Source organism: Acanthochromis polyacanthus, chromosome 6, assembly GCF_021347895.1.
Source record: "Acanthochromis polyacanthus isolate Apoly-LR-REF ecotype Palm Island chromosome 6, KAUST_Apoly_ChrSc, whole genome shotgun sequence".
Classification (NCBI taxonomy): domain Eukaryota; kingdom Metazoa; phylum Chordata; class Actinopteri; family Pomacentridae; genus Acanthochromis; species Acanthochromis polyacanthus.
Genome location: NC_067118.1, coordinates 31002654 through 31014800, shown reverse-complemented (window position 1 = coordinate 31014800; position 12147 = coordinate 31002654). Strand labels below are relative to the sequence as shown.

Sequence of the window (12147 nt, the reverse complement as noted above, 5' to 3'; positions counted from 1 at the left end):
AACATTGAAAGCGGATAGAGAAACAGGAGAAAAATCAAACATATAGGTACCACAATTTGTAAAGGAATCTTAAGGTCTAAGTACAAAGTCATAGATATAGTTTACATATTAGTGTGGATGCAGGAGCTGACGGAGCTTTTAAAGCTTATCCTACATCACCCTCCTCCTTTGGGGTTGATGTGTAATTTATCGTATTTGTGGACTGATGTAAGGATAAGCACGATGTGAAATGTGACTAAAATCCTTCGGGAATATTTCCGTTAACACCATCATTTGGAAAAAATTTTAAAAAATCTGATATGGCAGAGATGTTTGCGTACTTATTTGTACAAAGCATATGTGACAATCAGTTCTATTCTTTCAGTGTATACACCAGGGTACAATCACAACTGCTGTATTTCTGTATGTTAGTTTATATTATAGCTGCATGATTCTGCAGGCAGGGGCAGAAGAACAGCAAAACAAACAGCCCTGACTTACTATCGCTGTTCAAAATGATTGTTTTGCAGAGTTGCCTAGGGATGTTCATTTTCCCCTTTTCCATACATGTGTAACAATAATCAGTTGCACAAATACAAATAGCTACTGAGAATCTATCTGATCATGACTATAAGGCTGATTACTTTTTAAACTGTTTGACCTTGTGGTCTGTTGCTGAGGAATTCCACAAATTGATCCCGAGAACAAACAGGTTTTTTTTAGTCTTTATCATACACAGACAAACATTCACCTCTTTATGCTAGGGATCGATGCGTAGACTACGAGAGTGGTGGATCTTTACCAAGGTTAGGCTCTGAGGTCAGAAACTGCAATCGCTAGAGCGATTATAAGTGATATATGAACAGAATCCTAAAGGAGAGGAACATTTAAGGCGAGAGAATGTTACCTGTGTTAGTGAATTATTATTATAGCACCTTTTAGAGCAAATAGAGCAGTAGAATATGACTGCATGGAGCCTTAAACATCCTTTTTGGTTGTTATAATTAGCCCAGCTTTGCAGTCGGTTTCATCTATTATTCAGCTGATCCTTGTTTTTTCATGTCCACCACTGCCTTCAGTTTCCAGTGCTTCACACCAGTTAGGCATCTTTGAAAACAGCCACCTGTCCATCGGCTCAGCCTCTGATCTCATGCATTACATGTTAATACTGTCTCGCTGGTGTCAATCACTAATATCCTTTAACACCATCATTGTGTGTGGTTAAATGGACCACTCCTAACTTTTACTGGTGATTTCATGCCTTGTTGCTATTTCTTTATCATTGTTGTTTTTTTTATTGTCTTGTTTTTTCAGGTGGAAAAAGTTTTTGGATGATCTTCCGCAAGACTTACAGGTTAACCAGCAGCTCCCACCCAGTCTCCTATTTGGTTTCTCCAGGCTTTCTACACACCAAAGCAAGACCCTGCAGAGTGGAGCTCTAAGATACAGTATAAAAAAATGTGTTTACTTGTACTGAGGTCCACTCCTCAGATACACACATGAACTTTGTGGCTATTGCTTGACCAGCATGTGTCAAATTATACTTTATGGCCAAGAGGGAATTACATTGTATTGCCACAGGACAGTCCGTTTGTCAAACAATTTATCATCACCAAATATACGTAGCTTTGCTTACAGCTATGTGTCAAAGTTTAAACTTCATTATTAATAAGAATAACTTTATTTATATGGCACCTTTACAGGGCTGCCAACTTATGACCAAACCTCAGAGTGAGATTTGGTTTGTGGGATGCTGACAGGGGGTCTGGAAGCCCTACCCCAGGAAATTTTGAAAATTATTGATCCTATTTCCTGCATTCTGGTGTAATTTAAGAGCATTTTGCCCTTTTGAAATGTTATTATAGAGATAACATTAAGGGATAATAAAAAAAAAAAAACATTGAGCTTAAAAAAATTAGAAAAAAAACAGAGCAAGGGCAGGCAGTATTGGAAATGGTTCTTTGTGTAAAATATCTATGAAAGTTCTGTGGCTGGATGTGCACAACACATTTCAGTATTTTCTATAAATATATGCATAATTGAAATAACTCCAGCAACCACTTTGTAACATTTGTCTTGGAGGATTTTAATGCACTCACTCAACAGCTTCAAGTTGACCTCATCAGCCAACTAAACAATAAAAAGTGCTTAAGCAAAAACAAAACATATCTCTCTATACACCGCTTTATCCTCATTAGGGTCGCGGGGGGTGCTGGAGCCTATCCCAGCTGACTCGGGCGAAGGCAGGGGACACCCTGGACAGGTCGCCAGTCTGTCACAGGGCTACATATACAGACAAACAATCACACTCACATTCACACCTACGGGTAATTTAGAATAATCAATTAACCTCAGCATATTTTTGGACTGTGGGAGGAAGCCGGAGTGCCCGGAGAAAACCCACGCATGCACAGGGAGAACATGCAAACTCCATGCAGAAAGATCCCAGGCCGGGATTTGAACCGGGGATCTTCTTGCTGCAAAGCGAAAGTGCTAACCACTATTCCACTGTGCAGCCCGTAAATGTAAATTTCCAACGAAAATCTTGGGGGGCATCACTCCCCCCACCCCCGCTGTTTGGTTCACTCATTGGGAGAATGATTTTTCTCGTTAGTTAAAGTTTTCATAAACAAAAGCAGTGTGCAGTCATGCAGCTGATAAGAAACTCATTTGAATTGGAGGAGTCATTTATTTTGATAGGGGATCCCTCCAGTAAATGACAGCCAGAGAGCCGGAGAATATTTATAGAATATTTTTACAACACAGTATAGTCGTCATAGTTAATTTGACAAAAGTTGTAGATACAAATACTGTAATTTCTTGTGTAACCACAAGGAGTCAGTGTTTTACTGACTGACAAAGGTGGTAATTGTTGAACATTTTTATACAAAGAAACGTATTGGAGAGGTTTAATGTTAAAGAAATCTTTGGAATTAAACATACAGATAAACTTGTGTTGTATGGTGTGATCTAGGTAGAGACATGTTTTCACACTAACACATATAGGAGCTTAAAAACACACGCATGCTCATAGAACAAACAAATGCACACACACACGATCACACATCTTTCCTTAACCTACAGTCCAAACAACAAACACAGAAAACTGGTTTGACAAGCTTGTAAAGGTTGACTGGAAATGCCGTGAAATTATTGTGCATCAGCAATCATCGTGTTTTCTTTTGAGCTCTTTTATTTGCACAAGACACACCTGCATATTTTTATAATGCTACAATGTGTTAGCGTCAATAATTGCTAAAAAAAATTTTGTGTCGTGATTATACACTTCAGCCTCTGTGTACTTTCATTTAAAGTCCAAAACAACCACATTTATAGTCACAGAAAAACAAACGAAAGACCACTTCAAAAATAACCACAACTAATACCAGCTAGGAGAATCTTCAAAATAAATGTGCACACAATAAATCTTTTCTTACATTTTTAACATTCACATAGAAAAAGCAGTTCTGCTTGCTTGTTTTTGTAAACATTTTGAAAAGCTTTGCGAAAAAACTTGCTGCTTCTAATTGACTCACACTTTAGCAGTAGAAGAGCTTCAAGAAACCTTGTGGGATTAATATTGTGAAATATTTCTTTACCCCCAGATAGCAAAAGATTAAAATAAATAAAACTAAATGCAGCTGTAAAGTGTCAGGAACCATCAGAAATGTCTTCTCTGAATTAACCTGTTAAATGTTATTCGAAGAAACCCAAAGCAAGCAAGGTTCCTAATTTTAAGAGAACATGTAAAAATGACTTGTTTGCAAAGGCAAAAACAGAGCATGAAAAAAAAAAGGAAACATAACCTAAATTAATCTTAAGACATCAAAATAAAAAAGCAAAACACATTTCCTGGTTGCCACTGTGCGTAATCATATCAGTAGTTAATGTAACCTGTAGTGAATGAAACATTTTTGATGAACAATATACAAAAATAAAAAAATAACACTTTGCTGCTTCAAGTGAAATACTGTAAATGCAGTGATTTGAGATTCTGTCTCACCAAATCAGGTTCTCATACCTCCGGCCACACAACTATGGTTCTGTGTGGATTGTCGTATTTTTTCATACTAATAATTATATTAAGAATAAATGTGTATGAAGAGGCCCGGTCTCGTTAACGAGAGTGCATTTTTTCATGTTATTCAACATGCTTTTTATGTAGTAATCACATTAAGCCATCCATAAAGAGTCCACAAATAATTAAAGGAGCATACGAATTAGTCAGGATTATGGACGGATTATGTGACTCATGCAAAGGTAAAGCAAAAAACACTTGCCTGAAGATATATTAAGTAAATGTCATAAAAAAATAAGTGATGATAGCTCACTATTTTTGCATTATGACACAGTTAATGTCATTTAAGAAAAATATCTGTGCGGATCATTTCCTCTTCATCATCAACACTGTTGAAATAAGAGAAGAAAGTGTAAATATGCCCTCTGGATATCCTGGATAATCTAAGTCAACAAAGGGAGTCCTGCTGCTGGCCAATCCCTCAGGTTTCTGGTTATTCCTGGCTAAGAATAGGCCTTTGGATGCTGACTACATACAAGAGTGAGCATAATGGAGCAGTAAGAACAGTGAGTCTGTGTTACTTTTTTTTTTTTTTTTTTTACAGAAATCTACGCATTTTCCTGTTATTTCTGAGCATTTGATCAACAAACAATATGTGTAATGCTTGAATAAATTAAACTGCACTGGGTTATATCAAAAATAGAAAACTTTTGTAATCAAATTTACCACCAATAAGACACAGGATCTCAAAGTGTGCGTAACATGGCCTGTCAGTAGCAGAAACCATGAATGACTTTGAACAGCGATGACATGCAGTGTTGTCCTGGTTTCAGTTTTTGCCATTTTCTCTGACAAGGACTGTGTTTTTGTGCTACAACGGTGATATGAACTGCTGTGAGTCATTCAGAAGGTCCTGGAGGTAATATTTATACTTAGGATTTGGTGACCTTAAGAAGCATACAACATTGCACTGTCTACAAATGAGAGGGAGTGTTCATTTTTATGGTTTTCCACTCCTGGGTCACAGTTGCTGTCTCACAGTTGGTACTGTAGACGGTGCTGTCGCCAGGCATGCAGACCGAGGCCAGGTCACTGAACCTGAAATCCAGGCCCAAGTCCGGGTCGAAGGGCGCATCAGGGATGGAAATGGCATCAAGCTCAAAACTGTGTTCTTCATCTCCCTCCTCAACATATTGGTGGGGTTCATAGTCGCCTAGTTCCTCACCTGGTGCTTCAAGAATGTACAGCTTCTACGACATAAAGAGGAGGAAAACAAAAAAGAGAATACATTAAAACACACACTTAGAACTACGCTAGCTTTCGAAGACTGAATACAATATTGTCATTACCTTATTTATTTGCGTTCCTATGTTTTGTAGGTTGTATCCGTCCAAACTCTTGAAAATTGAAAGTCGATAGTTATATGAATTTTCTAGTTTCAAAAACACACCTAACAACAGCACCAAAAGTCTAATAACAAGAGATGTCACACATAAGAATTCGTGTTGTGAAAACAGCTCATGCAGTAGATTTCCATACCTCATGCAGAGATTTTCTCCACTGTCTCATGCTCATGGCTGATGATCCCATTGACTGGAAAATAAAGCATTTAAATAGTTAGAACACAACTTAAAGAGCAGTCTGCCTCTTTAAATGTAACAGGATTCCTCAATAATAATAATAATAAAAATAATAATAATTTCAGTACCGCGTATTTGTAGTTTCCTCGAGAAAAAGATGTTCCCATTGAGCTATTTCCTTTTAAGTATCCTGAGTTGGCTTGTAATCCTTCATTTTCTGAGCCAGTCACCAACTAAGGAAAAACACACACACACAAAGCTCAAAAGTACATCGTCGTAAGGATTTTCTAGCATCAAAAATATGCCTAACAACAGCAATCGAGGTCTAATAATGACACATAACAGTTCACTGTTGAACTCTGTGGATTTAAAAACTATCAGCTGTAGAAATTTCACAAGAAAACACCTCATAGAGGAGATTGCAGTACCTTATGCATAGAATTTCTCTGCTGCATCATTTCCCTGGCTGATGATGACGTATGGATTGTCTGGAAAAGGAAGCATTGAAATAGTTAGAACTGAATTTAAAGGGCAGCCTGCCTCAGGATTGCTCAACAACAACAACAACAATAATAATGATGACAATTTCAGTACCCTGTATTTATAGTTTCTTCGAGGGAAAGCTGTTTCCATTGAGCTTTTTCCTTGGGATTGTAAGTATCCTGATTGACTTTGCAATCCTTCACTTACAGAGTCAGTCACCAACTAAGGAAAAAAAAAACATGTGTTAAACCTTAAAAGCACTTAACAGTTAAAATAACTTCAATTTAATTTCATAAAACGTTTAAGAAACAAAACTGGTTAAAAAAAAAACGAAAAATGTTCTAAAAAGACCGAAATCAAAAGCGAAGTTGTCTGCAACTTTGAGCCCCCAAAGTCAATTGTTATCGGCAAAGATGAAAATTAAAAACACTGTTTTTACTTAAATCTACATGTAAAGTTTTTGTAAAAGGCTAAACAATGTCCTGAAACAGCTGGAGCTCTACTTTTAAGCAACCATTACTTGAGCAGAAGGGCATTAAATAGTACATTTTGGGGATGATTTTCAGGCTTGGTTTGGTTTGCTAACAACAAACACATCTTCATGCAACCCATGGCCCCGTGCAATTTTGAATATAAGTAGAATATGTCAGATTTTTTTGCTGCACAGACAATAAATAGGAGTAAGCTGTTGTTTTTTGTCTTTTTTATGAGATTTCTTGATAATCAAAACATCCAAAATCTCACCAGACTGATTCAATTATCTATAGTATGATACCAAGTTATAATGACGATAATGATAATAAACTTACCCATTGCAAATTTTGCCTTTGTTCTTGCTGCATGGTGTTGTTTTGGGACATTGCATACTTCCCTGATTGACCCAGTGACACTGCTGGTGGCACAGTGATAGGCTGCAAGTTGGGATTAGTTAAAAAATAAATGAAAGAAAATTTATCGTGGTGCATTAGAGGTGATAAAAATGTGCCTCTATGGTTGTTGTAACATTAATGCATATTACATTACAGTACTCACTGAGTTCATTACTGAACTTTGACATGTTGTTTGGATCCGTGTCCCGTTGTGACCACCTTTTGATGGCTCGAAATTCACCTTGAACATGTCAAAACAGTTTTACGTTTTGTTCTCTTTTTTTTACGTGCTTGTATTAGGCTATACTGTTAAGCAAGTGTGAGTAACTTTATAATTAAGATATTTACTGCACAATCGGTTCCTTGTTCCTCAGTGTTATGGACCATCAGATATTGTCCAGAACTGTCAGGTGGCATTGGTACTTTCTCTCTCTTACAGGTCATCAGAAAAGTCAAAAGTAGCAAACCTAAAGCATAAAGTCCATACACACAAATACACACAGAATTTGGTTACCCTGAGGAAAAGCTCATGATCAAAATATAAAACTGTTATTTTACATTTTTAATCCACAGTTTGCACAGTTTAATTACTTAATTGTGAAAAACATTGAATCGTTTCATTTTGTTGATTCGCATTAAACAAGAGATAACTGCTCTGAACATGTGACCCACCTGCAAAGAGTAGAAGGCTGAAAAAAACAATCCCCAGTGCAGATCCTCCTGCTGTGGTGCCAGGAAGTTGTCGCAATCTACAGTTTGGCCTCGTTACGTCGACGCAGTTACACACAGTCACTGTCAGCTTGTGGAAAGCCGTCTCCCCCTGAAGGTCAGACACTTCGAGAAGCAGCTCGTAGAGTCCAGAGTGAACTGTGTTGTCCTTCACCAGGTTGACTGAATACCCTGCACATCCAAAATTACTGCAAAATCAGTCATCTTGTAAAATGTCATTGTGAAATACTGAATAAACAAGACTTGATTAATGGAGTCATGAAACTAGACTTCACCTTGCGCAGGCTCCACCTTCCACTTGCCCTTAACATCTCCGTGAAGCATGAACCTGAAAGGACCACCAAATGGGTCCCCATCTCGATCGGAAGCTGTGATGTTTGCCAGAGAGGGTTTGTCAGATTGGCAGATGTCCAATGTGCTTACAACCAGGGATGGAGTATTGTCGTTCTGGTCGGCAATCCGCACGGTGAGAGTTGCGGTGCTCGTCATTGAAGGGTTCCCTGGTGACCAAAAATAAGTTTTTTGAATAATGTGATGAAGAATATGCAATGAACAATATGTAAATGCTCCTTCAGGTTTTACCATCGTCAACAGCATATATTGTGACTGCATAGGCGCCGTCTTTAACAAAGTCTGACTCTCGGTCTATGATCTTTGTTGTGGTGACTTTTCCCGTATTTGGATCCACTGAAATCCAATCAGCAGGATCCTCTCCTTTGACGTATCTGAAACACATGTGTTCCGTCAGACATTTTCAGCTTCTCTACTGACTTGCAAACATAGAATGTGGCTGTCTTGTACGACTGGCATGCAGAAGCATCTTCATGACTTACTTAAATGTGTTTGCACTGGCGACATCAGGGTCTCTGGCTGTAAATGTCTCCAGATATTGTCCCGCCTCAGCATTCTCGACCAAAACAGCGTCTTTGTTAGGTTTGTCGAAGACCGGAGCCTCGTTGACGTCCTCCACAGTCACTGTCACGACATGGCTGGATGTCTGTTGTGATCCACTTACAACACCAGGTGTGCCGCCGCTAATGGAGGCGCCGCTATAAAGTTCACCACCGATAGTTTCTACTTTCCAAACGCTGCGATCCACCACTTTGCATGTAAAATAGGGGATCTCATTCTCCACAGTGATTGTGATGTTCCTTATAGGACCGTCTTCAAAGCTCAGATGCTGTAAAATTGATAAAATGTTGCTTCGGTTTAACTTTGCACTTTATCTTGAAGGAATTCACAAGAGCTATTTGTCATTTCAGAAGAAAAACAAGATGCACAAGTTCTTGTGGATTGGGCATTGTAATTTTTTGAACCACGATCTGAGCAGGATGAACAGTAGATAAATGAAACTGATCACCATCAGCATCAGTATACAACAGTCATTTCAGGAATTCAAATTGACTGCAACAGTATGTGGCTCATTTTTACATAACTACTTATATTTATACACTGCAGCTTCAGTTCAGTAAACTGTAAAGTCAAGTCAAATCACTGCTATTTATAGAGCACATTTAAACAAACAGCTGTAGGATATCACACAAAAATACCTTGTCCACATACAGCAGCCCCTCGTTTGTCTCTGGATCAGTAGTGATCTTGAAGTTGTTTTCTGTGTCTCCTTTGATGTGGTATTTTGCTCTCCACGCTGCTGTGCCTTTGGTGTCAGCGTCTGTAACTTGCAAACGTGAAACAAGGACATTTTCCTGTCCTTCTTTCACCTTTCCTGGACCCTAGGTTGAAAACAAAACTTTGTAAAGAGACTGTTGTATTTTAGGCAGCAGTTGCTCGAGGTAACCGAAAGACAGAATTGCTCACCGTCTGCTTTGTGATCACAGGCATGTGGTTGTTTCCATCTTCGATGTTGATTGTGATGGTGCAGGAGCTGGAGAGCGGTTTTGGTTGTCCTTGGTCACTGGCCTCCACAATAATGCGGTATTTCTCTGCTCTCTGAAGGGTTAAAAACACAGCTCAGTTTAACTGTAAATTGCCATCAAACATATAGAGTTTGGCCATTTTATTCAAATTTAGGAAAGTTCAAAGATTCCCGTTTTCGTCATAAATTGACACCATCAAGCAGTTATTCCTCTGACCTCATGATCCAGACATCCTTTGAATGAAATGCTTCCAGTTTGAGAGTCCAACCCCTGGGTTAAGTAGAATTGCAGGTCTTGAGATTCAGGAGCGACAGAGACTATTCGATATTTAATGCTTTTATATTCCTTAGTGCTGTCGTCATCTGTTGCTTTAACAGTAATCACATCGCTGTCTGTCGGTTTCAGAAGAAAAGATGTGTTTTATTTCATTCTTGCTCATTGCGACAAAGGGATAATTCTCTTATAGCAGCAGTAAAGATCGTATCAGGAATTGTTGAAAATGGAGTTACCTTGTAGCGTGTGTTCCTTAATGCTGATCGAGTACGATCCACGCTCAAACTTTGGAGCGTTGTCATTTGAGTCCTTAATCTTTATCTCAATGCCCAGCTGTGTGTCGATGACATTTTTGTTCCTATCAATTGCCTGAAACATCAGCTGTAGCAGAAAGGCAAGAATTGTGAAATAATGAAACACCTTCACCAAGCACACACCATTTGTACTTTCCACAAAATCATTGCATGTTTCTTAAATTCATGCCAACCTTTAACACTTTGTATTTCTCATGGTCCACAGGGCCGAGGACAGTAATCTCTGCTGTTTGTTCATCTATTTCTAATATACCCCGAGGTTCTTCATCAACACCTTGACCATGTATCTTGAATAAGTTAATGGTTTTCTCAGTCTCAATCTGCAGAAAACACAAGACACAACAGCAAATGATAATGATCTCATTTTCCGTAATGGTTTTCCTGCATCTCATCATGTGCACTTTTTATATCAATGAGTTGCACTTCACAGTAGATACTCACTTTTCCTAGTGAATATGGGAAAGGTCCTTGATAGCCCTCATCGATTACAAAGGAGTCTATGATCCAGTTTCTTTTTTGTCGATGCAAAATTTCTGAAGATGACATGTGGACTCCAAAGCACTGCAAAAGTAGTTGGATTAGTGCATGTGAGATGTACTGTATGGTTAGGATTATTATTTCAAACTGCTTTTTTTTTAATACTCTGAACTTTACTTGGTGTAGAATTTACAGACATACTAGGTGCAATTATTATCTAATTTGCAAATTCCAAATTGCCTTAATGTTGTAGCTGCTTTTAAATGTTGACAACCAGAAAAATCACCTCAGTCAGTTTCTTGAAGTGTTGTATACAGGGTAAAGTGATAAATCATTCTATTCTCATTCATGATTGTTTGCGTCTTTCAAATAAAAACTGATTTTTAAAACATAAAGTGATGTTTGGAGTCTGACGCAGCCGAAAGCAAAGAGTAAGTAATGTTTTAAGTACCAGCAGGTCTGCTATCTAAGACAAATTCTTACCAGCAGGACAAGAAGACTGAAGTGATATGACTCCATGGTACATCCAGTGAAGTGTTGTTTTAGAAGTTAGTTCCTCATAGACTCTTCCTTCACTGTACCTAAATGAAAGCTCAGCTGCTTGTCAATGCGGGCTTTGTATCAGGATACCTGTGAGTGGGAGGGGGGTGGTAAAGCAACTGATGTCACACGGTCCTCATAGTTTCAGCCACGCAGTGAGGAAACTTTATCAAAACTGGGCGTGTATTATGTGTGAGTGTATGTTCCAAGGAATGTAATAAGCATACTCTATTGTCTATGATTATGCAGTATTTAAAAGAAATGCTGTGGTTATCATGTTTATGAAGCTCATTTTTAAATGTGATTACAGAGTGTGTTAGAATAGCACAAACAGAAAACGATTAAAACCATGTTCCATAAAAGTGTAAAAAATGCATAGAATTGACATAAAAGCACAAAAAAATGTGTTCTAGGTTCAAATTGTTAGGTAATATGGGAATCAAACATTCTAAAATTAATATTTAAATGAACATGTAAAGTATATATAGTATACAGTATAAATTCATAGTAACCAGCTTTAATATACTGCAAATGCAGCACCTAATAGGTTCAGTCTCAGTTTGGACAAAGCAGACTACATTGTGTACTCATTTTGTGGGGAAAAGTATTCTCATATCGGGGCCAAAAAGGAAGTTCCTGTAAAATAAAACTGATTTTTTTTCAGCTGAAAACTTTAAGCTTTTGATAAGGTCAGATTTCAGTTGCAGTAAAGGTTAAAGTTGAACAAATACTCTGTGTAAGACAGGGATGGAAACACGTATTTGCACGTGCATGCGCTTGTGATAATTATTACCTTTGCAATGTGTAATATGCAATGTGTAATTTTGTTTTTAATTCGTCCAAAAACTTGAATCAACATTTCCTGTTGTTGTGGTACCTGACAGAACTGTGAGGTCCAAAGACTTTCTTTCTTTCTTTATCTGTAAAAAGTAAGAAATGCATGATCTTTTCACACAGTTTAGCACAGCTTGGTACTGCACTTCCTTAAAATGAGAAATGGAAAATCTC

At 38.0% G+C, this 12147-nt stretch overlaps 1 protein-coding gene across 1 annotated transcript; it reads right to left on the bottom strand.

Moving 5' to 3' along the window:
• Positions 1–3093: 3093 nt before the first annotated feature.
• LOC110957405 (cadherin-like protein 26) lies at positions 3094–11210 on the bottom strand. The gene is made up of 20 exons (XM_051948960.1): positions 11083–11210; positions 10564–10683; positions 10296–10442; positions 10045–10189; positions 9752–9927; positions 9477–9608; positions 9209–9391; positions 8492–8838; positions 8241–8383; positions 7934–8158; positions 7602–7829; positions 7278–7396; positions 7093–7170; positions 6870–6971; positions 6172–6282; positions 6006–6065; positions 5706–5810; positions 5537–5590; positions 5347–5394; positions 3094–5247 (listed from the first exon to the last, which is right to left on the bottom strand). Exons 1-20 carry the CDS (start codon positions 11116–11118, stop codon positions 4972–4974), a joined length of 2835 nt encoding a protein of 944 aa, XP_051804920.1. The 5' UTR covers positions 11119–11210; the 3' UTR covers positions 3094–4971.
• Between the last annotated feature and the right edge of the window lie 937 nt (positions 11211–12147).